Source organism: Camelus dromedarius, chromosome 2 (genome assembly GCF_036321535.1).
Source record: "Camelus dromedarius isolate mCamDro1 chromosome 2, mCamDro1.pat, whole genome shotgun sequence".
Taxonomy (NCBI): domain Eukaryota; kingdom Metazoa; phylum Chordata; class Mammalia; order Artiodactyla; family Camelidae; genus Camelus; species Camelus dromedarius.
This window is the reverse complement of record NC_087437.1, coordinates 2,788,040-2,814,833: the sequence shown is the minus strand read 5'-3', so window position 1 is coordinate 2,814,833 and position 26,794 is coordinate 2,788,040. Positions and strand designations below refer to the sequence as shown.

The following is a 26,794-nucleotide window of genomic DNA, read 5'->3' as shown; positions in this document are numbered from 1 at the left end:
CATCACACGGGCTCACAGAATTGTTAACTATGGGGCGTTTAGTATCAGGCCACAACCTGCGGGCTCACGGAGAAGGTTCCAAGGGCAGCACTGCGCATCTCCCTTTGCGAGGGTGCTTTGACAGTGCGGCCCTTTGCGCCCCAGCAGCGCCCTGTGGGCTCACGGAGAAGGAGGCTGCTCTGGCTGCTTGCTCCAGCCCTCCTCCTTGTGCTCGCCACAGTGCAGCTCTCCATGGTGGACCCAGGCTCTTTTGTGCACACTCCCATCCCTTCCAAGGCTGCTTCTGTGCAGTCAACCCCAGGTCTCTCCCCGGATCCGTCCTCTGAAGCCCAAGCTCCAGCACCCCGTCCCAGCCCACTCTGCGGGCTTACGTCTCGGGTTAGGGATCACAGGGACCTTCTGTGACGACTTCTCTCTGTCCTGCCTGCCAAGCGGCTGCTGCTTTCTCCTCGGAGCCTCCGAGGCTCCCTCTGTCCCCGATGACCTCCCCACTGCGGCGGGGCTTCCCAGGGGGAGGGCGATTTTCCTCCTTGGCCGCTCCCGCTCCTTTCCCCTTCCCCGGGGAGGAGGTCCTGTCCCAGTTTCTTTTTTCTTTTTTTAACTCCTACCCAGTTTTGGGAAGATTTTCCTTGTAGTCCCTCTTGTACCATACTTCCTGTCAGAGTTCAGCAGGCATTCTCTGAGAACTGTTACACATGCAGATGTGCTTCTGATATATTTGTGGGAGACAGTGAGCCCCATGTCCTTCTATTCCACCATCTGGAAGCCCCTCCCTGACACCAATTTCTAAATTGAATTCTTATTAAATACTGTTTCCATGTTCTCCACTTTATAAGTAGATGAGCTGAAATTTTTATGACTTGTGATTCTCACAAGGAACCCTCTAATACCTAACAAAATGAACCTAAACATCGGAATCTAAAGGTCATTTTTTATGGGTGTGATTCTCATTATGTTTTCCCTAAGGGTATTCTCTCTTTTAAAAATACCAAAAAATGGACAATCTGCCAACTAACCAGAATAACACTACCATTTTTAAATGATACAATTCTGGATATTTTGGAAATGTCTGCACTATAAACAAAATTTACATCTTGGAATATACACGTTTTACTTTCTACAGCAATAAACAAAGACAGCTAATCAGCAGAAAAGGGAGTTTGGTCCTGTGCAGACATGAATCTCCTTTAGCAAGTAGCAGGATGGTGCAGAAGGTAAAAATAAAAAAGGAATTTATGGTAAAAATTTTTAAAAGGAATATATGGCCTTTTAGTTAAAAAGATCTAAATTCTAATCAATGCTCCCTGACTTACTATTTCTGTAATTCTGAACAAGTTTTTTGAACAAATTTATTTAACCACTCTGTTATGGGTGTGGTAGAATAACTTAGCTAGGAGCCAGACCTTGCTGTATCGTGCCTCATTTGTGCTTTTTACCAGCTGAAGGACTGTGGCAACCCTGCCCGGAGCAAGCCTGCTGGCACCAGTTTTCCAACAGCAGTTGCTCAGTCTGTATCTGGGAGACTTTCTAGTAAAGCTCGCTCTCTCTCAAACTGCCTCATTGCCACTGTATTTCTCGTGGTGATCTGGGACCAGTGATCTTGATGATACCACTGCAGAAAGCTTACAACTCACTGAAAGCTCAGATGGTGGTTAAGTGTTCTCTAGTAATAACATATTTTAAAGCTCAGGTATGTACATGTTTTAAGACATAATGCAACTGCGCAAGAGACCACTGGATCATGTAAACATAACCTTTATATGCACTGGGAAACCAAAGCATTCCTGTGACCAGCTTCCCTGCAGTAGCTGCTTTACTGTGGTGATCTAGAACTGAACCCACGATGTCCCCAAGGTCTGCCTGTAGGCCATGCACAGAGCAGAGAAAGGGGCCACGGGACCCACAGACGGTAAGGCTGCAAGCAGGCTGCAGCAATGTTTGGGGAGAGGTCTCTGACTATGTGATGGAAGAGTCAGTACTTAACTCACTACAGAGACAAGATCTTAACTACAACAATAAACTGGTTAAACATTTTGAACACAACTGATAGCAAGTTGGAGGTATCTGAATAGGAAACAGTCTCTGCCCTGGTGTGGATTCTGGAAGCCATTTCAGCCCCATGAAGGTTCTCCCCTATTATCAGAGCAGGAGGGCATAGACAGAATAAGGTTGGGCAGCAGACACCTAATCGAGCACAAGCCTGCACACAGAATGTGCTCTCAGGAGGTCACTGCTTGGGGATGAAGAAGAGCTCAGGGAGCCAGGACTCAAAGTAGGATCCTCGTTTCATTTTGACCTGCTTGGTTTGTAGTAAACCTTCAGTTCCCATCTCCTGTCCCAGCGGGGATCTGTCATAATGCGGTCACTGCGCTAGCCACTCACCGGCATTAACATGCAGTACATTCCAGCCACGCCATGGGCCACGCCAGCATACTGCTTCCTGCGCCACTGATACAACAGGGGATGGCGCTCAGCCTTCTTTTCTTCCCTCGATGAAGTCTTGCCCGATTTAATAACAGCAGCGACTGCCTACGGAGATGAGACAGCACAAGTCCAAAAACTTAAATCTGTTTTAGTCTAATTAAAAATAACAATACATCTTTATACAGACAGGTGACTTAATGTAAAAATCTTTAGTTAGTAGCCAACACTTATCTTTATTTTATAAATTAATAAATATAGGCAGAGAGAAATCAGAAGACAATCTCAATAGAAAAAGATACTAAGTAGACCCAAGAACTCAAAAGGTCTTTGTATGAAGAGCTTACTAGAATCTAGAAAAGCTTCCTATTAAAACTATCCTAGACTTCTTAGTTGCTTTGTAGCTTCAATGTTTCCTGCAAAGGACTGGCAAATACAGTCTGCCCTCTGTATCCACTGCGGGTTCCACATCCACAGGTTCAATGAGCCTCAGATCAAAAGTATTGGGGGAAAAAAATCCAGAAATTTCCCAAAAGCAAAACTTGAATTTACTGCACACGTGCAACTATTTACCTAGCATTTATATTAAGTATTACATGCAATCTAGAGATGATTTAAAATACAGGGGAGGGTGTGTGCAGGTTATATGCAAATACTACACCACTTTACATAAGGGACCTTAACACCCCAGGATTCTGGTATAGGAGAGGATTCCTGGAACCAATCCCCAGCAGGTGCTGAGGGGTGACTGCACATCTTCCAAGGCTGGAGGAACTGGCTTTATTCATGAAAGGCTAAGAAATGAGGTGTATTGCAGGATTCTAGTTAGAACAAAAGAAGAACATCACATCTGTAATGATTATGTGGCAAAGACATTAACTGTTTCTTCATATCCTCTGCCCTGTCTATTCTTGCTAACAATGCTCTAACTTTTAGCTGGGCATCTGGCCTCAGAGATACAGACAGCCAGACACAGTCATCTGACTGAGGTCTGGAAGTGGAACATGAGCAGAAGGGAGGTGGGCAACTTCCAGTCGGCCTTAAAAAGGAAAGTGCTCACCCTTCAACCCCTCACCACCCTGGGGGCTGCAGGTGCTCAGCTGCCTTTGGTCATGCAGAGAAGGGCATGGCCCTAAAATAAGGTGGAGCGAGACAGAAGAATTGTATTTGCCTGGACTGCCCAGCTGAGCTGTTCAGAGACCCCGTGAAAGAGAAATAAACATTCTTTCTGAAGCTGCTGTTGTTTGGTTCTAGTAAAAACGGCTGAATTAATACAGACCTAATTAAAAAAAAAAAATCCCTGATAGGAGAAAAAGGGGCTGTTTATGAATCTGATGAGATGCCTTAGGAAATTACTCCCACCTAGAAGCAGAATCCAGCCACTCCTATAACTCTGTGCAAGCAGCCAGGGGGATGGGGCAGGACTCTGCAGGCGGCAGGATCCCACAGTACCTCTCTGACAGCTGACTCGCACAGGGCGTCGGGACCCATCTCCAAGTTCACGTAGAGTAAGGCGTACAGATAACCGGCCTGTCCATAGAGCAGCTCGCTGGGAAGGTCTGAATCCTGGCAGGCGATGGTTCTCTGGAGCTGCAAAAGTCGACCCAACAAGAAAAATTCTGTTTTCCCAGAGAATGTCTAAAATAACTGTTCCTGAAGCTACAAGTAACCCTATCACTTTGGAAGTTACCTATTATTTACTTTTAATTTAAATCTTATTTTAAAAATACAAAAAAAAACCCATGGAAAACAACAAAAACTTCCCCACTACAAAACCAAATTTCTCTCAAAATTAACAATAAAAAATTCTTTGTTTAAAAGTTCTACATTTATATCTAAAATGTGTAAGATATATACATCTGAACCATGTAAGGTGCTCCAAACTATATAAAACACTCAATTTTGAAATTTAGAAATACAAGGAAGTGCTTTAAAATCTTAAGGAAAATGTTACCAAAATGTAGCCAATGTTTGGAAATCAGCTTGAATCATCTCATCGTTAACAAACATTAACTGATTGGCACCTGCCAAACATGCTTCCAGACCATGGCAGTGTGCCCTGATTTCTGCTGCTTCAAGAGAATACGAACCAACAGGGTGCAATAAAAGTTCACAATCTCTAATTGTTTCATAGACAATCATAGTGCATCGAAGGTGTACAAGCTAATTTTCACGCACTGAAGGCAACCAAAAACTGCTTAGGAGAAACCATGTTTAGTCCGCCCTCAGATCAAGGCAAACACATGCTAGGACAGAAAGGGAGCATGTGATCTAGATTAGTACACAAACTCCTCGCTTCTTGCAGAGACCTGTTTGCAAGAGTAGACGAATTAAAAACTAATTTTGTTTTTTAATCTCTTTCTACAGCAAGACGGAGAAACTGGAGAAAGTACTTTCAGCTTTAATAACTCACTTTGTGATGCACCCCTAGGACTCGCAATCACTTTTAAGTTATGATGTACCACAGCTCGGAAGGCAAAGGGCCCAGCATCTCCACAGAGGAAAGTGCGGCTCCAGCTGTGCAGATTCCGAAGTGTTCTCTTTCCGTGGTCCAGGGATCGCAGCAGACAGGTCTGGTCACAAGCGACCCAGTACAGCTGCAGGCACAAAAGGGCTATGCCTGGAGGATTCGCCCGCCCCAAAAGAAAAGCATTACTGCCTTTCCTTTTTACCTTCAGAACATTATTTTATGATTACATGAAAAGCCTACATAAAGCCTATGTTACAGAAGAGGCAACATCAAACAACTTACATGTTTCCTAACAATGAAAAAAAAAAAAAAAACTCAGGATAGAAAAAAGCTAAAATAAGTTTAAAGGTGTTACATTGCTAATTGTTCTGACACAGAGAGGCGGTGCCTCCAGACAAGGGAAGCACAGACCTACTACTCATCTGTGTCCATAGCCTCCCAGGGCCACGTCGCCAAGGAAGAACCGCAGCTCCGCGCCGGCGAAAGGTGCGCATAGGCGCCCGGTTCCCGGGGCCCCTGCCGCGGGACCCAGGCCGCAACCCGGGAGGAGGATGGGGGGTTTGAAAAGGAGGGCGGGAGTCAGGACGGGGTGGGGATGTGGAGGCTGGAGTGGGTTGGCAGGTGAATGCCAGGGGGAGGGTGAGCTTGGGACTCTCAAATAATTGGGGGAGGGGGAAGGCACAGGAGGAGGCCACTGGAGGCTGTGGCAAGAGCCCACGGCTAGTGTCAGAGCGTGATGGGGCACAGGATAGAGAGGGGCGCTGGCACTCTTTCAGGAAGCTTCTGATGAGACAGAGAACAGTGGGACACTAGGTTGAAAAGTATCAAGGTTTAGGAAAATTCATTTCTTACATATAGAAAAGAAACAAATAGAAAAGGTAAAGATTGCAGATGTCAAGTGACCCTGAATGCCAAGTACCCTCAGCCCAGGGTCCCCTCCTGGAGGTCGCACAGGCCACCTCAAATTCAAACAGTCCAGACAAAGCCGTCTTCCCAGTCAGAAGGGAGCCCAGGGATCGTCTTGGTCTCTTTGCCTGCACCCCACCCCCCATATCAAATCAATGAGCTGTCCCGAACTTCTCCTAAATGTCCCTCAGCGTCCATCTGTAACAGAGAACAGATCCGGCTCCATACTGGATCTGTTCCTTTAGTTTTGACCATTGTGCCCTGTTTTCTACTCTTGCCAGCTCTGCACCATTTATGAAACAATGTTGCCTTTAGCCTGAAATACACAGGAGAGCCTATTCTGGGAGCTCTGACCTTGAAGGATGTTAGCACTTCTGCACTTAGGTAGAAACACAAGTTGCAAGATAGAGAATAACCTTTGTTTTGTTGGAGGTTTGCAGGGACACCATGGCCTGACCTACATGGACGGCTGCAAGAACAAAGAATTCCTGCAGCAAAAAGTTTGCAGCAACAAACCACACTCCCTCCCCTGTTTTTTGTATTAAAGGAGCCTGTATTCTGACTGGAGGATGGTTCTCCAAGACATTAGTCCGCCGTCCTCTTGGTCTGCCCGCTTTCTGAATAAAGTCGCTTTTCCTTGCCCCAACACCTCCTCTCTAATTTATTGGCCTGTTGTGCAGCGAGCAGAACAAGTTGGAACTCAGTAACAATACTACCATTAACTGAGTAATAAGATGCACTAGCCTTTTACACTGTTTCGATAGTTCTGGGGAGAACAAAAAAGGAGAATTGAAATCAGAGGTTTCATAACCTCTTATGGTTATGGTTTCATAACCATAAGAGAAGGAGATGCTTGTTTCATGAATTCCTGGGACATGCACTGTATTCTAGATGGATTAAAACTTTTCTAAATGAGTTAGATTTATTTCAGTATGTGAAAAATATTCAAGGTTTGCAGATGAGAAAACACATTAACCTGTCAGATCTTTTCAAGTTAATCTATAAATGCAACATAAAACCAATTAAAATTCCAATGAGAATTGTGGCCACCAGGCTTTACATTTCTCTCCCTCTCCAAGCAAAAATGATGAATAGATTTTTATCTGCCTCATTCACTGCTTTGTGACTAGTGTCTAGAATAAGAAAACACACGCCAAAATAAGTATCTTTGTGCAGAAACAAGGGGATCCAGGAAGCAGGTCTATAGCCACTGGCTGCCATCTTCTGGTCCTGAATTACATACAGCAGCTAGGAATTGGGCCCCTGAGAGGTGGTGGGAACTAAAAGCACTCATACATGGGTGGAGAGGGACCAAAAGCAAGCTCAATGTGTGGTACCTGGTCTCCAGCCCTGCCTCTCCTGGAAGGAGGCTAGGGATGCTGCCTGGAGCTCAGGCTACTTCCAAGATGCTCATCTTCCTGGCCAGGTCCTGGTGCAAGACCAGGACTACGGCCCACCTGCAGTGACCAGAAAAGGGAACCCCGAACTGTCCATATTAAGACCTGGCCCTGGACCACGGGATAAGAAGCAGAAGGAGCAACAAACTGAAACACAGAAGGGGAAAGATAAAAAAAGACAGACTGACAGCAAAAGCACATAAACTCACCTGCAAGGTGAGCCAGCAAAATCTAAAAGCCGTGGAAAAAATCAAAGAAGAAGAAAGTGCAAACAAACAAAAACAATTAAGAGATGAATAACCTCCCTCCTAATTCATCTGGATGAATAAATCTAAAAAAAAAACAAAAAAAAAAAACCCAATGAACTCATCTACAAAACAGAAACAGGCTCACAGACACAGTAAACAATCTAATGGTTACCGGGGAGAGTGGGTGGCAAGGAATAAATCTGGGAGTTTGAGATTTGCAAATATTAACTACTATATATAAAAATAGATTAAAAAAACAAATTTCTTCTGTATAGCACAGGGAACCATATTCAGTATCTTATAATAATCTTTAGTGAAAAAGAATATGAAAACAAATATATGTATGTATATGCATGACTGGGACATGAGGCTGTACATCAGAAATTGACATTGTAACTGACTATACTTCAATTAAAAAAAAAAAGATGTGGGAGGACTCTAGAAAGAAAAGTGCATCGCAACTGAATGATGTTTTTAAAGTGACCTGTATAAAGTTAAGCTTAAATTAAGGATAAGGCAGACAACAATATTCAAATATTGTGACATTTTTATGCAGGTTGGCAAAATGATTCCAGAAATAGTACTTAATAAAGGCCCAGAATAGTCCAAACAATTCTGAAAATGAAGAGCTGGAAAGACTGAAGGTTTTGGAAACCACTAGGATGCACCCCGAAGGAAGAGGAGTTAAGATGGTCCAGTCTATCTGAGAGCTCCGTGTGCAACAGAAGTGTTCCCAACTGATGGGTGAAAGATAATTTGTTGAAAAACCAGCACTAGGCAAACTGGAATTCTGGACAGAAAAAGAAAATGTATTTGTACTACACAATATATTCAAATATGAACTCCACATAAATTAAAGACATGAATGTAGAAAATAAGCCTTTGAAGAGAAAATATGAAGAATAGTTCTATCTCCTTAGAAAAAGAAGAATTTGCAAGAATTTGAAAAGCAAGAAATACGAAAGGGAAAAATGATCAACTGGTTCTATCAGAACTGAGAACTTCTCTACGTACACTTTTAAAACAAAGTTAAAACACAGGGTACCGCTGAAAGATAATACTTAACACACACAAAGGATTTGTTGCCAGTTCAATGTATTAAAAACCCGTACATAATGTGTGACAAAAAGACAACCTTATAGGAAAAGGACAGTGGATGTGGCAGACAATTGGCAAAAGAAATCCTGGGCAGCAAATAAACGTGGAGAAGGCACTCGATGTAATCAAGTTCATGAGTGATTAGGGAGCACAGATGAATTTAACAATGCGATCGCATACCCACCAGACTCGCAAAAAACTTAACCTTTTAATAAGTATTGTTGAAGAGGATTTTGAAATGTACATACACAGCAGATAACAGATCAAATTAAATCTATGCACACAGATATGTATGTCTGTTTAAACTAGTAGGAGGCATAAATATTAACACTGGACTTTAGGATTACAGGAAAGTTTTTCATCTTCTTGGCACCCGGCACATCAGAGATGGACTATTAGTATTTGTCGATGCAGAACTTTGGCTAATTAATGAGTAATTATGATTTTTTTGAACAACTCTTTCCAATGACTATATTGGCACCAATATACGATAATCCCAAGCAAATCATTTCCAAGTCTATTTCAGAATAGCTCTAATATCTGCAGTAGAGAGACTGAACTCAAATACAGTGCTGAGAACTCGATGGCTGTTTCTACAATGACCTTTAGAGAGCAGACAGCAGGCATGGAGCGTTCTCTGTTTCAGTTCAACAACAGACTCTGGAAATCTGTTATCAAGTTACCGTGAATTCACTCAGTAGGACAAAGAGAAAAGATGTAATGCCGGATGTGTGACCGAAACATGATGTTGTACACCAGAAACTGACAAGACACTAAACCGACATAACACTGTAAACTGACTTTACTTCAATTTAAAAAAGAAAGAAAAAAAAAAATGCCAGGACCTTCTCATAGCATACTGAAAATAAGAAAAGTGGGATATAGGATGGAATATGGGAACAAATAAAGTATTGGGACTCACATGGGTGGCTTGTGGAGGAGGAGCTGGAGAATTACTGTACCACCCAAAAGTCAGGTCCGGGTGGCCAGACAAATGAAAGCACCCAGCCCCTCCCGGCACCTCCACATTAGCGAGGGGACCTGACGCTCCACCCCATGGCAAAAAGCAGGAATAACCAGCCCCAGCCGCTTCCTGCTCACCTGAGCTACCCAAGGCAGGGAGCAGCTGGACACCTAAAACCCACCTGGTGCCTCTGAAAGGGGTCAGCCCTTGGCTGCTTCTTGCCAACACCTCCTCAACCCTTTGGCCAGAAACACCAAGTTCATTTCATTCGCATCTGGAGGCTCTTTTCCCCCTTCCGAGGAGTGCTCACCAGAAGGTAAATCTGGAGGACAATGACATCCACAGACTCTGGTGCACAGGATGCTGGGAGGGGATGCTGGGGACCGACAGTTACTCAATAAGCAGCAAAAATGATTAAATCTGGACTTTACCCCATGGGTGTCCTGATGACGGCATGTCTGGAGGTCAGAGGGATGTCTCCATTCAAGCATTTTGAACGTGGTGGTCTTCCCAGCTCCGTTCACCCCAGGAGCCCAAAGAACTGAGAGGGGAAAACAAGGTAAACAATAATAAGCAAAATTACATCACATGGAAGCAATCTAAATATTCATCAACAGATGACTGGATAAAGAATTTGTGGTATATTTATGCAATGCAATACTACTCAGCCATAAAAAAGAACGAAATAATGCCATTTGCAGCAACATGGATGGACCTGGAGATAGTCATTCTAAGCGAAGTAAGTCAAAAAGAAAAATACCACATGATATCACTTATCTGTGGAATCTAAACAAACAAAAAAAGAGACAATTACGAACCCATCTACAGAACAGAAACAGACTCACAGACTTAGTAAACAAACTCATGGTTACCAGGGAAAGGGGGTGGGAAGTGATAAATTTGGGAGTTTGAGGTTTACAAATGTTAGCCACTATATATAAAAATAGACTTTAAAAAAATTTTCTACTGTATAGCACAGGGAACTATGTTCAATACTTTGTAATAACCTTTAATGGAAAAAAAAATAATATTGTTTACTACGTCTGCGAACCTGTTTCTGCTTTGTAGATCTTACACAGTTATTCATTCCTGGAGGGACAGGGACGTATCTGAGCCATCTCTGTCTCTTCTGCGGATTCTTCCATTCCAACTCAGTAATTAAACTGAGATGCTGGGAAAACGTCTAGCAAAGAGAACCCAGATGTAAATGACATCTTGGATCATTTCAGATACTGGAGCACCTCTCCTACGAAGGTTTCCAAGTTCTTCTCTTACCCTTGAGTTTAAAATTACCATGGAGAGGTAGCGGCAAAACTAAAGATTATTTTTTTAAAGCGAAGATTAAAAAAATATAGCTCAGTAGGATGCTGAAGTTTGTGTAGCTGGTCTTAAAGTTGGGTAGTAAACTCTTAAAAAAAAAAATTTCACCATCTTCTCCCATTTGACCACACACCTCAGTGCTGGATGTAAGGGGGTTCCTGGATTGACTCAGATCAATCTCTTGGCTTCTCTTCACCTAAGAATACTCAGCTCTGAAATGCCTGTTTGCCACTCACAGCAGAGTGATGATATAACCTACTTTGAATTTCTCAGAAGCTTGGAACAATACAACTGCAAGGTACTCTCTTATTTTTAAGTTAATTCAAGGTAATTATTTCCAGAACTATTTTCCTTCATGCATGAAGCACAAGTCAGAAACAATTTATACGGCTCCTGTCCATTCAGATTGAATATTTCTACTAGAATTAGTGTCGTATTCATGAAAAAAAATTCTGAGTTATTATTATAGGGTGTGAGCGTTTTTACCTTTGCAGAACAGCATTTCACTAGGTGGGTTGAACTGGCCACTTAAAGAGTACTGATGCCCAAGCAAGAGTTAGATGTGGTTTCCTTCATTAGTTGCATTTATAAAATATTTGCACTCAATAGAAAAATCCCCTAGCCCAATCATTAAAACTCCTGAATCACTTACATTAAAAAAAAAAATTATGAAATGGAATAAACCCCATCAACCAGCAAAGTTTTCACTAGGAAAGAGCCGACTGACTCTCTACTCGGATTCTGCAGAAATTTCTGAAATGTGAAGGCTGCTCTTAGCTGATTTTAGGTATTCTGAGACTACACAAGCAGGTCAACAATTAGAGGAACAGGGGGTTGCAGCAGAAAAGTAACAAAGAGCAGCTTTTTTACCTCTAGTCTTCTTACACCCAAGCTTATGTCTTGCACAGCGGTGGTTCTCTTGAAAAAGCTTCTGTAACTTTTACTAAGGTTGTACAACATGAGAATGTCTCCATAGGTTCTTCCTTTCAACACCCTCATTTGCTCCTTTCCAACGTCTATGTCCTTAGAAAATGTGACTGTGCCCTGAATGGCAGAAGGACGCCTGGAGAGAGAAGTGAGAGTTAATTCACTCCTGGGAAATGGGGCTGGAAGAATCCAGAGAGGGGGCGGCTCAGAGGTCACCCAAACAGAAGATACGGTCTTCCGAGTCTGCAGTATCAGCTGGGGTGCATGCACCCCAGTTCTGCCATCCTGGTGACTGATAACCACAGAGTCAGTATTCATCCCTTAACGTGAAGGAAATGTGCGTGTGCCTGAAAGCGACGTGGATGGACACCAAACTAGAACGACTCTTCAATTTGATGAATAATAAAGTCATGCCAGACTTTCGTGTTGGAGGGACAAATAGTTTATTAGAATAAAAAGAGATCAACTCATGTAAGCACTTTTAGCAAACAGTAATGTTATAAAGTAGGTTACACACAAAAGGACCCAAACACTATAGTCCTATAGCGTACGCTGGATTGTATAAAAGGATTGCACGGCAAGCCCTGTGCTCAATGCCTGGCCCAACAGACTTACATGTCTGTTGGACAAATACAAATTTAATTTTCAAGTCTAATTTATTTACTCTAAATCTGAGCTGCTCACTTTTCAATCTTCCTTGTGTTTTTCATTCCGGTGCATTTGAGCTTTCACATAAATCTCCATTTCTGCAAACTGTAATATGCCAATATTTTAATAACTAAATGAGTACAGATCACCGAGAGAGTGTTGTGCCAACATCAATTTCCTGGCTTTCTCAATGTCTTATTGTCATGTAACGTATTATTACATTATCATGACATCATTGAGAGAAGCTGGGTGAAGGGGACATAAGAACTCTGTACTTATTTTGCTATTTCTTGTGAGTGAAACTATTTTAAAATAAAAAGGATTAAAAATAAAATAAAACATCCACTGCCAGAGCCAGGTGCCCCCAGATCTTTCCTTTGTACTATTCTTTTCCATACCTGAAATCACCACTGGACAAACAGATGATGTTTTCAACACAACAGAGGTGATGAGAAAATACAGGGAGACCCTCTGGCGTCTATGTTATACCATGTAATCTACATAGTTTCCAAAAGCATGAGACAGGAACCGACGGGGGCACAAATAAGAAAGGCAGTCCTCTGCGGAGCGGTCATTGACTAGAGCGGGTTGTGAGGGGGCTGCGGAGATGCTGAGAGTGCTCAGTCTGGAAGAAGGGAGCACAGGTGTGTTCAAGCTGTGGAAAATCATCAAGTTTTACTCATTTCTGCTTGACAGTTACCTTCCCCTTCCCCCGCTGAGAGTGCACTCCTTGACCCTTCAGCCTGGCCTGCCTTCCAGAGGTCTTTTCTCACTCTACCAGGAAACCATACTCACTTATTCCTTCCTGTTTCCAGGACCCACCCCAAGGCACCCACAACAGCAGTTCTGACCCTCTCCTCGTTACAGTCTCCTCGGAGACTTACAAATCCTCCCTGGGTCCCACCCCTAGAGCCTCTGAAATCAGGGTCCCGCACGCTTCTTCACATCTCGAGTTACTCTGATGGGTGAAGGACAAAGGGAGGGGTCACTTCTACTGGGCTTGCAATGATCCAACACGCAGTCCATTCACCTGCACTCAGAAATGTGCCCCTTAGTCATCTTCCAGTGGCAACCATAAAAAAATGTCACTGTTCTACAAAGGAAGCAACCTGATGGGTACTAGCTGTGGCTGAACCTTCCAGAGGGTCAGTACACCTAAGGTCAGAAGGCACATGCGGCCCTGGGCCATGGGACTGCCCAGACCCAGCCGGCATCTGGGGTACAGAGCACAAAGTCCAGCTCCAGACCAGACAGAGAATAAACAGGGCACCTCCCCAAACCCACCCAACCTCACTGGTATGTGGCCAGAGCTGAGAGGACAACCAGCAGGGCCGCGGGATGGGAGCAAGTGCAAGAGACGTGAGGGTGGCACCCCAGTGGCCTCTGGGCCTGCACTCCGCTCCACACCAGGAGCAGACCATGGGCCACTGCTCATGAGGGGATGCATTATTACTAATAGTAAGTTATCAGCACTGAACTTCCCAACCAACAAAACAAACCAAGAAAACATAAAATCTGAACTATTAGAGCAGTGTGTAATACTGATCAGACACACGTCTTATCTTGCAACCTCCAGGATGCAGTTTCCCCTCCCTCTTCATCCAGAAGTGGGTACCACTCAAGGATGCGCCCTGTGGGATGTACCTAGACCACTGCAGAAGGCCCCAGTGCAGCAGAATCCTCAAGAGGAGCACAACTGTGCCTTGTGAGGCCAGGTGCACAAAGATCCAGCCCAGAAGTTCATCTCAAAGGGACTCATGTAGGAATCCAAGCTGAAGTTGTGGGTCAAGTCATATTTGATCTGACTGTAACAGAGTTCTATCAATCCTTGGCCCAGGCAGAATTGAGGGAAAATAGTGAACACTCACTTGAAGACATCATAGATGTTCTGCAAATTCTGTGCAGTGAAAGACAGAGAAATCAAATGAAAAGTGCTTCATAATTCCCATTTCTCCTTGTTGGAACTCCCAATCCCAGCCACTCAAGGATACCTGCAGACAGCCATCAAATCCAAGACGAGTATTCTCCAGCCTGAAGCCCTAAGGGTTCAGCCCTGCGCGGTTTTAGACTCCGCTGGGACCCCTCCCCTCTTTCTGTCTTCCAACGTCTTCCTTTTGGAATGTAAACATCTCACCTATGCCTGTCCTAGCACTGTATTTTGGAAGTGCGTAACTTACAACTTACCTGGTTTCACAGGTTCACAAGGTGAGGGGAACTCTGCCTCAAGATGAATGTACCTCGAGTCTCTCCCATCTCTGATGTAGATGATATTTAGATGGAACTTTGGACTAGAACGGGTTTAGACTTTGGGGGCTGCTGGGGTAGATTAATGTATTTTTCATACGTGAAGGACATAATTTGGGGGGGCCAGGAGGGGAATCTGATAGACTGTTTGCCCCCCGACCCAAATGCACGTGTTGAAGACCTAACCCTCAATGTGATGGTATTAAGATATGGGGCTTTGGGAGATGACTGGGTTTAGAGGAAGTCTGAGGTACAACCCTTGATGCGATCGGTGTTCTTACAGGAAGAGGAAGAGACACCAGAGCATCCTTTCCCTCTGCGGTGCGAGGACACAGCGAGAAGGAACCTGCCAGCACCGTGGTACACCCCAGCCTCCAGAACCATGAGAAACGCAAGTCTGTTGTTTTGGGCACTCACTCTATTGCACTGTGTTGGAGCAGCCCGAACTGACTAAGAACTTGAGTAGCTAATTTCGTGGGAGGACATGAGTGTCTAAATGAGTGGATAATATTAAAGTTCACATTTTATGGCAAGACAAGAAAATTACGCGTAAAATAAAATTCGTTAAGTTATGGCAAGACAACAAAAATTGAAACATAAAAAATTCTTCTCTGCCCTCTGACCTCCTCTCCTGGCACTGTGCACCATGTGTCTGCATTCTGCATCGATCGGGACACCTGGTTAACCATAAAGAGCCACATTCTCCTAGTGCCAACAAGACAAATCCTTAAAAGATAACATTCCTTCTTGACTCTGTTAGGGGTCACATGACCCACCAGGATGACGCATAGATCTGGATGATGTAAACTATCAATAATACATCATTTGATGCACAGCCCTCTGTCTCAAAAAACGTATATGACCGCCTTGATTTGTAATGGGTGGAACACTTCTCAAAGCTTTCTGAGATGCTCTCCCCAGGTTACAATCCTCAAATCTGGCTCAAATAAAATTTTCCATTTCTTTCTTAGGTCAATCATTTTCGTCAACAGCTGTGACTGTGAACATTTCCATAACATGAAAAAAGTTCACACTTAGCATAGAGTAGATATTAAATATACGTAGTTGTCATTAACATTCAAATTAAATAGTATTACAAGGCCAAGGAGATGGAAAGAGAACAATTAGTATGTAATTGCAGAGAAACCAAAAAGTATGAAGATATTTGAAAAATACAATTTGAAATTAAATATATATATATAAAACAAATCTGCCATAAATTTCATTATTGTTTCTACCATCTGATGTTTTGTGAATCTGGTGTTTTATAATGAAATTCAAGTTATTGCTGTGTTAATCACTGTCTACTAGGTGCTTTCTGTGAAGTACTGTATGTTCCCCGCTTTACTGAATTTTACTGCATTTCATTCTCTCAATAAATGTACAAGGTACTAAGAAGTAAATTCAGTTACAAATTCGCAAACACAGTTTCAAGTGGCTGATTAATGTGTCCAAACCACATTGTGGGAAGGCCAGGACTCAACCCCCACCTGTCGGGTCCAAAGAATAAGGTTTTTCCACCAAGGAACGCAACATTTGGAGAAAATTCACCAAAACGTGGTTTGTTGAACTGACTTTTAGATACGGTATAGCTAAAGAGTTTAACCCAGAAAGGCTACGTGAACCACAACTAACAAATGATGCTATGCAAGTATCACTGAGAATCAGACTCAGATCTTAGAGCCCTTCTCTCCCTATGTTCAAACTCAGTAATTGGTTCAAACAATAATATTCTATAGGGAAGTCAAATCCTCACCATGTGTACCTAATCACACACAGCAGGGTATGTTATATGAAAATTAAAGAATAAAATATTAAAGGTGTCAATTATATATTACACACCCAAAAAGGTCCAGTTTTCCCTTGTAATGCATACTCACAGGTGTTCACAATTAGTAGTCTCAACTGACGTGACTGGGGACAACAGAAAATTCAATGAAGCCTCTCGGGGCGTGTATTATTATACGATGGTTTACCGTCTTCCGCGTAGAGACAAGGGAAGAACACAAAAGGTTCATTTAATTTCCCTTCAATTCCTGTCTTGATTGACACTATTTACAGATGTCAACCAGTCCTAAAGGGGTCTATTAATCCAACTTTTCATAAAACAAAGTCTCTGGATCAAATAATGTCCCACATGAAAGGATTTTTGTCTTACTAGTGGTAAGATGGAAACGGTAGACTTTTGTAGCTTTTAACTCAGGAAGTGACAATTCAGGAAATAACCATAAGGACTTCAGATCTGAATGTGACGAACCCCCAGGTACCTACCCCGCCATGAACAAAGCTGTCCATGATGCATAGACACTGAGTTGACAAGTAATCCACACGTGGAGGCGGGCAGCTACACAAATTCATCGAACAGCAATTCACAAGTGTCTGACTTACAATACTTAGAGATTGAGTATCCAGAGAAATAAATTACTGAAACTGTGAGTCTCCCTCTCCACTTAAAAGGAAGCCTCACCAGTGGGAGAGACAGATGCCCCAGCCCTTGAGTTAGAACCCAAAATGTATTTCCTATAGACATTGGCTTATAAATTGTGATGTGGTAAAAACTAAAATGCTCTTATTAACATTATAGGTTGTGTACGCAATGGTCAATACCAGTTGTACTGGCTTTTGGCACTGATCTGAGACTCCAGTCACCTTTCTTGGATTCTTCTATTGATGCCATGAACGTGTATCAATTGCTCCATTAACTTACAAATGAATATTTGAAACCACCTATTTATAACATTGAGTTTTTAAAGCAAACAACATCAAAATAAAGAGCAAAGGAAAAGAAAGTCCTGAGGAACAGCAATAAAATGCCTTTTATTATCTGTTAACAATCGAGCTTGACCCTTTTTTTTGCAAACAACCTATTACCTGCTGATTTTCTCTCCAAGTGAGCAACTCTGTTTACAACAGAAGGGAACAATGCCTCCCACTGACCTAAGCATTAGGATCTCACCACACAAAGGTTCCTGGCTAGATCCTCTTTGGGTCTGGAAGATCTCTCCTTTTCCATCTGAGATCCTGACCCCTGGAGCAGATCCTGCTGCGAGTTTCTCACCATAAGGTCCATCTACCTTGAGTCTGGTTTCCTCCCCATCTTAGTTCATGACTGACATCCATGATTTTTTATTGTTGTTATTAAAGACAGCAGCTGGTTTCAGTTTAATGATGTATAAGTTAGCTTTGCTATAGTAACAAACATCCCCCAAATCTCAGTGCTTATTACTACACCAAGCACTGATTTCTCATTCGTGTCACCATCAGTGGTGAGGCCAACTGCTTCAGCTCTGCCCCATCCATGACATTAGGGACCTGCTGGGGACGAGGAAATTTGTGTTCTGCCTCTGCTAACTTCAACGTTCTCCTCAACCTAAAACCAACTAATGGTTTTGCTAGTTTTCTATTTAAAGTTTAGACACATTAATCCAGATTAGTGTCAATAGCAGATCTATAAAAATCACCAAAATAAATCGTTCCTTTTACTGAATGCATAATGGATGTTTACATAACTCACTGCTTCTAAACAAACATGAGGCATAACCACAAAAATTAATAGGAGCCATCAGTGGAGAGCCTACCAAGTCTTGGCAAGTCCAGGCGTCAGGAAGCGAGCCCGCCCCACTTACGCAGGCCTCAGTCCCGGACCCCTCTGAGACACGACCAGCAGCACATTCGCCAGAACTGGGAGGGCTGGGCGTTTCCCACACTGTTTTCTCAGCCTGTGAGTCAATCACACACCGGGACTACTGAGGACCCCAAAGGGCCTTCCTGGAAAAGACCCCCCTCCATGTCCTCCACCTGCCTCTTGTCTGTAGAAAAACATCAGCCTGCTAGGCCTGCCCAGAGTTCCAAAGAGCACATTTAATCGGAGAAGTGAGAAAACGCAGAATGGAAAGAAAACAGTCTAGCAAGACAAAATAATATTAGTTTAGCCACTAAACAAAGTCAAGCATCTTTAGTTCCTCCTCAAGGGCTGTAGCTCAAAGGGCTTTGAGCTGTTTTGCAGACACTGAAACCCCCACCAGGTGGAAGAAGCTTGTGGTGCATGCTGCCCACAAGCACGTGGACCCCAGACCAGCTGGAACCAGAAGGTTGATGATGTTGACTCCCAGTGACCTCACCACCCACCAGTCAGAGGACTGTCGATGAGCTGATCATGCCCCCAGCGACCCCCTCCCTCATCCTGTCTTTAAAAGACAATCTTTCCCTGAAAGCCTCCAGGGAGTTCAGGTCTTTTGAGCACTGGCTGCCTGGACTCCTTGCTGGGCACCTGCAATAAACTCTGCACTTTCCTTCAACACCACCAGGGGTCAGAAGACTGGCTTCACTGCTCGTGGGCAGTGGACCTGAGTTTGGTTCAGTAACATGAGGAATGGGGGTCTGTACAGTAGGGAGCCAGGAGAGCACAGTGTGCTCAGAGCCAAGAGGAGAAAGTAAAAGAGAAGTTGACATAAACGCAAAGGAGAGGGTGAACTCTGAGTCTACTCCACAAGCAGCGCAGGGTAGGCTGCGGAAGATGGAAAACGGAAGGTGAGTTGAAGCAGGCAAGACCTAGGCAGGCCTCCCAGGAGGAGATGGGCGGAAGGAGCCTGGAGGGGACAAGAAGGATGTGTCAGCACAAGTGGATTCCACTTGATCTAGACACCTGCTGGGATAATACCCAAACTGGCCTGCTGATGCCAATGGCCTGCTGGAGAGAGGGTTCTCTGAGAAGGGCATCCTCCCCACCAGGAGACACATTCCTTAATTAGGAGACATTTCTCAGGGTAGCCCTTTGCTCCAACATTTTGAAAGCAGCAAATCCAAATAAGTTCCAGGGGTCAGAGGAGAAAGGGCAGAATCACCCAGATAATCTGGACCTGCTGTGGTCCAACAGTGTGGTTTGCCACTGTGGCCAATCCCACTTTGAAGCATCTGACCCCAAGGACCGATGACCCTGAAGCATCTGACACCGAGGACCTATGACCCTGGAGCATCCAACCCCAAAGAGAGGAAGATCTGACCCCTCTCCCATGACACCTCGCCAGGACACATTTCACATCCACATCCACTCTTCAACCATCAATCAGTGACTCATCCACAAACGCACCCATGGATGCGGCCATGAGCACGCCTCTGGGTCTGGCCTCACGAAGGGAACAGCACCAAATGCTCGTGCTTTGTCTGTGGTCACCAGCCTGGGGGAGGCTCTTACCATGACACAGACGTTTCTGTTACTTAGAGCCAATTTCTCTTCCTGGAGGTTGAAGGCAGTGGATACTAGCACATTTCATTTAATCTCAGTTGGAAAGTAACAGACCAGGCATGAGTCAGCACTCTCTTCTCCCTGCGCCCTGGGGGCGGCAGTACTGAAACTCACTGACCTGGACTTTGGAGGTGGTGGCCAGCAGCCGGAGCATGACGGTCATCAGCAAGGTGCGGAGGCCAAAGATGAAGTTCAAGGACTTGTACGAGGTGAAAGCAATGTTGGAACTGGAGAAGATTCTGGAGATCAGGTACATCCAAGGAAAAGTCGCATACCTGAAAAGTAGAGTGAAAAATCACCTTCCTCTTCTTCAGCGGTATAAAGCGTTTGTTCATCTGGTTATTTTTCCTCACTCAGTGAGCAGAAGCACATTTTACTGAATAAATCCTGCAGGATTTTCTGAAGACAAAGCACATTTTCAGGGGCTTCTGAAGACGCTGTAATCTAACGGGCAGAGCCCGGGGTAGGGTCCAGGCCGGGACGGGGCTTGCAGCAATGTGATCTGGAGTCAGCCCACAGCCCCGCCGTCCCCCCACAAGGGGCAAGCCTAGTCTCGCTCCTTTGCTTTGATTCCCCTCCATAAAGCAGGAGAAATACCTGTTTGTGAGAGTGAGAATGAAAAGCTATCAACAGCGGAAAGCTCTATATAAAAAGATGTTTAAAAAAAAAAAAACAAAAAGATAAAACCAGAAAGCGCCCTCTGCACGGGCACCCTGCCGGATCGAGTTCTTTGTTTTAGTCTAGTTCCTTTTCTATACGATCTATGGTACTTGTCCCTGGGTAGAAAGATACATCCTCTTAAATCAGAAAATATGATGTCTGTGTAGTAGGGTTTTAGAAACTCTTGTCAGCAGACATCCGCCCCGTAACTGAGGCATGAAGAAAATGAGTTTAGAGCATATAAGATGGAGGTGTTTTCTTTGTATTTACATGTTCATCAGTGACCTTTCAAATACTTAGTTCAAATAAACATTTTGGCAGCCCCAGTCTTCATGTCTTTTTTTTTTTTTTAAGAAAAAAGTTAAATTGGCTTAAAGAGCATAATTCATTTTTTAGTAAAACCTACAAAAGCGTCAAACAATGCCCATTCTTTTATTCAGGTTAACAATACCATTTTAATGATTTAATGTTGGAGATTAGCATCCTGTTCACAATTATTCTGCAATTTATGGGGTTTTCCTCCCTTTGAAACTGGCCCCACCTGCAGGCTACAGGAATTTCTCAAGACACGGAACAGGATTCTGAGACCTCACCTTAATCCTTAAGTACTAAATATACATCAGGTATGTTCTTAAGGATGCAATTTTTTATATAACCTGGGTTCTCATTTCTTTCTGACATTTTAGGTGTTATTTTTTTTCTTTTTGTTGCTAATTCTCCTACCTTTCCAGTTTAAATATCAAGTTTTTCTTGATAGCAAGAAACAAGAAAAAAAATTGTTACTGGATACTTTTTTCTATTATTTCTTGTGAGACTTTATTTATTTACTTAACCAATCCTTAATTTTTTCAGATGCCGAAAGTTGAACAAATAGCAAGAAAAAAAGCACAAAAATAGCAGGCACATTAGGATAATGCAATTTTAGATGATTTTTTAAATGTTCCTTATTGTTAGTGCTGTTTGTGCAATAAACAAAATTCAAGAGAAAAAAACAAGCAGTTTTTAAGTAGTTACAAAAATATGCTTCTGCTTAGATTTTTAAATGTTTCCTTATTGTTGTAGTGCTGTTTGTGCAATAAATAAAATTCAAGAGGAAAAAAAAGTGGTATTAAAGTAGTTACAAAAATGTGCTTCGAGGGGGGAGGGTGCAGCTCAGTGGTGGAGCACGGGCTCAGCACGCACGAGGTCCTGGCTTCAATCCCCAGCACCTTCATTAAGAAAAATAAAAATAAAAGTATATAAATAAAAAAACCTAATTACCTTCTCCTGCCCTCCCCCAAACATTTAAATGCTTCTACTTTAATTTTTTTCCAAGAATAGGAGAATTTCAACAATCTGTAAAGCTAAGTAAGTATGAATACAAGTGTGATGGTTACTGTTCATTCATTCTACAATACTCATACTATTCTGTCTGAAATGCCCATCCATAATAAGAGGTTTTCTACAGGAACTATAGGAATAAAATATAATAACATGGAGTTTCTTAATTAAATATGAAATGAAACATATTTCCCTCAATGGTATACTCACCTGACAAATGCTGCTTGATTTTTACTTACTAAATGAACATTTCTTTGAGGCCATTTAATCTCATGGTCAGACCGATTATCCCCCCAGTTATGCCTACACCCCGTTTCACACACAGTTGGGAAGCAGCCGTGCAGAAACAAAGAATGGACAGGTTCTCTTTGGAGAGCAGGAGAAAGCTGTGATAAAGAGGTCAGTTCAAAGACATCGCCCAGAGGGGTCCGGCCTCAGTATTTCCAAGGCAATAGCGTGAGGAGATGTGAAGCCACACTGGGCTCCATTCTAACCCATCTGTACAGGCGTAAGTTATCCTTGGCTCTGTCCCCCTCCTTGCATTCCATGGGGCCATCTCCTGCCCCTGTGGACGCCCAAGACCACCTGTTTCTACCACTCCCATCTCTGCCAGAGGCCAAGTAAGAAAACAGCTCTCACACTACAAGCACGACACACTCGTTTAATCCTTACCAGCGATCTTACTGCAGAGGGAAGAAAACCAAGTTAAGAAACTTGCCCACACGAGTCACCAAGGAAGTGGCAAAACTGGGACGTGAGTCCAGTCGGGGACGGGCTCCCAGGTCTCAGCATCAAACCCCCGGGTCGTTTTCTCTCTCTTGCTGTAACGAATTACCGGCACAAACACCATTTCGCACACGCGCAGAGACGCACGTAGGACAGGACCCCCCCCCCCAGAAGCAGGTTCATTAAGTACGAACGTGTACACCCCATTGCTTTCCTCTGTCCTGAGTTACAGCGCCTGGAGCTCTGGGCAGGCATTTGGCTGGCTCACCCAGCATCAAGCACACAGCAGAGATGCAATAAATCTTGTATTCTTTGCTTTCTCCCCCATTCAACAAATATCTACTGGACATCTGTCCTCTTAGGTTCCAGACACTGTTCTGGGTGCTGGGGAATACGTTAGTAAACAAATCAGAAAAAACTCTGCCCTAAGGAATCCAAGCTCCAGAGGAAATTAACTGATAGGTAAATCCATGTGATGTCAGAAGTGATAAATACCAACAAGAAAAATAAGGCAAAGAATGATGCAATGCCTGAGCTACCATTTAACGAAGTGGTCATCAAATTCATAAATGCATAAAATATTTCTGATGTGGGTGTTGATCTCAGCAGCATTAATAACCATGAAAACATTTAAACAATTCAAGTGTCCAATAGCAAAGGAGAGACAGTCCTGGTACCTGTCCCACTCAGCAGGTTTGAGGTTTAAACGAGTTGATAACAAAAACAAGAAAGAGGGGGAGAGTATAGCTCAAGTGGTAGAGTGCATGCACAGCATGGGTCCAATCCCAAGTACCTCCTCTAAAAATAAATAAATAAACCGAATTACCTCCCTCCCCGCCCTGCCAAAAAAAAAAAAAAAAAAAACAAAAAACCACAACACCCCTCTCCAAAAAAACCAGAAAGAGTGGAGCCTGGGTATCTAACTTCGACCTGCAAAATTCTTTCATAGAAAAATAGGCTTAGTTCCCCAAAATCAACAGTATATCAATAAATTATGCTGTTCATAAATTGAAAAAACACTTAAGACACCCGACACACTAACAATCCAGCAACAGCAGAAATCTCACTTGTTAGTTTCTGACTTTACAACTTCTGTGCAAATTTCCAACTGAAATTCTTCTAATCCTGAAGAGCTTTGCATGAGAGAAAACACCTTTTTTTTTTTTTTACATTTTTACATTTCCCTTACTTTGAAGATGAAAGAACAGCCTGCATATGAGAATCAGCAAAATGAAATTCAATGTCAATTACTGAATTTCTTTCAACAGAAGAATGGGTCAGCAGGAAAAAACAAACAAACAAAAACTCCATAAGCTAAGCGTGGACCCTAACATCAGAAATGACAGAGCTACTTCTACTGAAAAGGACGTTTACTAGTGTTCATATTAATCTAGTAGCATTAGGAATAAAGGTTAGCCAATCATAGTAGTAAGATTTCTACTTCATTAAGACACCCTCTTACAGAATATTTACATAGCATCAGTGCACACTGGGTTTGAGCAAGTCCAAGCTACTTAGGATACGGTTTGCAATTTGCATATGGTTTCCAAAAGAAGTGCATTAACACTCAAGATCTGACATCGAAGAATTACACTGAGTGATGCTTCACACCACCTCCGGTTACAGACACTGTGCAGCCTCACGGACTGAACTCACTACCCGTGAGGCTGTGGTTCTGTATTAAATGCATTTCATTCCCCGTCCCCTCAAGAAGATCCACACTTCAGTTTTTACAACAGATGTCCAAAACATCTATTAAAGTTCAAATTCCCCTTTTTTTAAGAGGTTTTCTAAATTAGCCCTATTCTGACCCAATGCCACAGCCCTGATTTCGAGCTGGTCATGATGGTTGTTCAGCTACTCCAGCCCTGAGGGGGGGTTCTGGCTTTCAGTTGTCCGGGCTCCCCTAAGTTCCCTGTGGGCAGTGTGGGGACCAGCCTCTCATCCCCAACCTCTGTGGGACACGCTGCACTCACTCACGGGGTGTCTGATTCTGCAGAGCCAGTGTTTCCAGAGCAGGGCTTGGAACTGGTGCCCAGCCCACCCCATGCCTGGCCTCCTGCACTGGGTTAGGGAGCCAGCCCCCGCCAGCCCCCAGCACCCAGCTTATATCCACCAGGCTGGGTGAAAGCATGTTGCTTATTAGTCAATCCCAACAAAAGTGAGTGATGCAAGACAGATTACTGGGGACTGAATAAGGCGGGCAGCAAATGGCCCTCTTATTCTGCTTCTGTGTGGAGATGCTTCCTTCCCACTGGCCGTCCAGTGTTCCGGGAGGGTTGGGATACAGGAGGCAGCCCCCAGGCCCTGTCCTGGGCACGCACATTTCCCAGGACACACACAACTGATGCATGTGCCCAGAAGAAATGCTTCCCTCCAGCCCTGAGCCTCCCTCTCCCTTGATGTTAATTGGGTGGAATTACCCCCGCCCCCTCCTGAGAGCCCAACAAACACACTAATCCACCAAAACGGTGTCTTCTGTGCAGGTCCTGAGATGGACCATCAGAGGAAGGATGGAAACATTGCTGGTCTGGGGCAGGTTGAGGGGCCGGGGGGGGGGGGGGAGTCGAGGAAGGGGGTTTCAAGTTCAAGGATGGCTATGTTGAAGCACTCCCTTCAACCACCTCTTTCACCCATTTCCCCAGAAGCTCAGGATCTGTGCTTCCCAGAGCAGCAGGGCAGAGCAGGGGGTCCATGAGTAAACCCAGGATGCCCAGGGAAAGTAGGAACGCTGTCACTCTCCCACCTGTAACTCTTCACTGCTGCCCGACAGAAAGGCTATGGACAAAGAGCTAGGAGCATCCGCGGTGGGGGCCCACCCCTCAGAGGGTAGGGGAGTGGGTGGGTCACTTGGGTCCTGGGGACTCTTGCACACAGGTTCCATCTTAACTGGAATGATGGATTCAGCTGAGCAGCAGTTGCTCCATCGTCCTTGGGGCCTGGGCTCCTGGGTTCCTGTTGCCTCTAGCTGTGGTCTGACGGATGTCAGGCAACCAGACTCCTCTGGTCTTCATTTCATAAAGCAATTTTCACAAGCAATGAAAGCCCTCTCTGGGGGGCAGCTTTTGCAACAGGAAATGGCAAAGGCTTCAGCAGAGAAATGGAGTCAATGATCGGTAAATCCGTTTTTTTTTTTTTTTTTTTCAAAAAAGAACATAATTTAACATCTTTATTCTCTTACCGATTACATATGTTGTGGCACCAGGGTGAGAGCCCTTCCCCGGCGGGGGCGGGGGGCTGGCACACAGGCACGGTTTGCCTGGTGCCACCCGCCAAGATCCCCCTTGGCTGTCACCCTCCAAAGCCTGGTCCCGCAGTCTCAGCGTTGATGCCCTGGCTCCCTTTGCAGGTGGCACTGAAAACACTACTTCACAGGGAGCTTGTCATTCTTTTTAAAACCTCCAGTGTAAGGACGAGCCCCTACCCGTGGGGTTTTCCCCGTTTCCTTCTCACAGCAGCCAGCGTTTGGGGCCCTTGCACATGATTTCATCTACTGCTTTCAGGGAAGGGTGCATGTGGTATTCACAGCACAACTGCACCCATGAGGATGTGCTGCTGCCCAGAACAGTTTTCCAAGATTCAAGACGACAATTTTAGTTAAGCCAAGAACTCCTATGTGACTTTGCAGTTCGACTCCCAAAGAATCCAGAACAGAGACTCAAAACAAGTACACACACACCCGTGTTCCCTGCAGCATATTCACACTTGCCAAAGGGTGGAGACCACACAACTGTCCATCAAAAGATGATGGATAAAAAAAATGTGGCAAATACACACACGGACTATTGTTGAGCCATAAAAAGGAGAGAAACGCTGACACCTTTACAACGTGAATGAGCCCGGAAGACACTACAGCCAGAGAGAGAAGCCCGGCACAAAGTGCCACATAACGTCTCATTCCACGCAGGTATAGGTAAACCCACAGACTGGTGGTGGCCAAGGAAGGGCCGGTGGGGAGAAACAGTTCACAGGGGTGAAGGGTCACCCTTTTGAGTGAAGGACATGATTTTGGAAGCAGGTGGGAAGTCGCACATTGTGAATATACTGAATATTAACTTTAAAATGGTTTGTTTTACGTTATGGGAATTTCAATTTCAATAAATTATTCTTTAAACGAACTTCTCCGCTTCTCTCTCCTACGTAGCCATGCCCACAACAGCCTGAGCGGGCGGTGCCGCCGGAGGGCTCTGCGTCTGGAAC

At 44.0% G+C, this 26,794-nt stretch overlaps 1 protein-coding gene across 9 annotated transcripts in view; it reads right to left on the bottom strand.

The window, feature by feature from the left end:
• LOC105088760 (glutathione S-transferase LANCL1) overlaps positions 1 to 26,794 on the bottom strand; it is a 76,565-nt gene that overhangs the window by 46,912 nt on the left and 2,859 nt on the right. For 4 of the 9 annotated variants that reach the window (XR_010382831.1, XM_064490626.1, XM_064490630.1 and 1 more), the window contains exons 2-5: positions 20,007 to 20,163; positions 9,936 to 10,045; positions 3,874 to 4,011; positions 2,383 to 2,529 (exon numbers count right to left, since the gene is read on the bottom strand). Coding sequence is in view for 4 of the 9 variants with exons in the window: in XM_064490626.1 (XP_064346696.1) it covers positions 2,383 to 2,529; positions 3,874 to 4,011; positions 9,936 to 10,045; positions 20,007 to 20,163 (552 nt within the window). In the remaining 5 variants the exon portion in view is untranslated. Of the gene's footprint in view, positions 1 to 2,371; positions 2,530 to 3,873; positions 4,012 to 4,834; positions 5,042 to 9,935; positions 10,046 to 11,694; positions 11,888 to 20,006; positions 20,164 to 26,794 lie in introns of those variants that run through there. The other 5 variants (XR_010382830.1, XR_010382829.1, XR_010382828.1 and 2 more) reach the window with 3 other exon arrangements.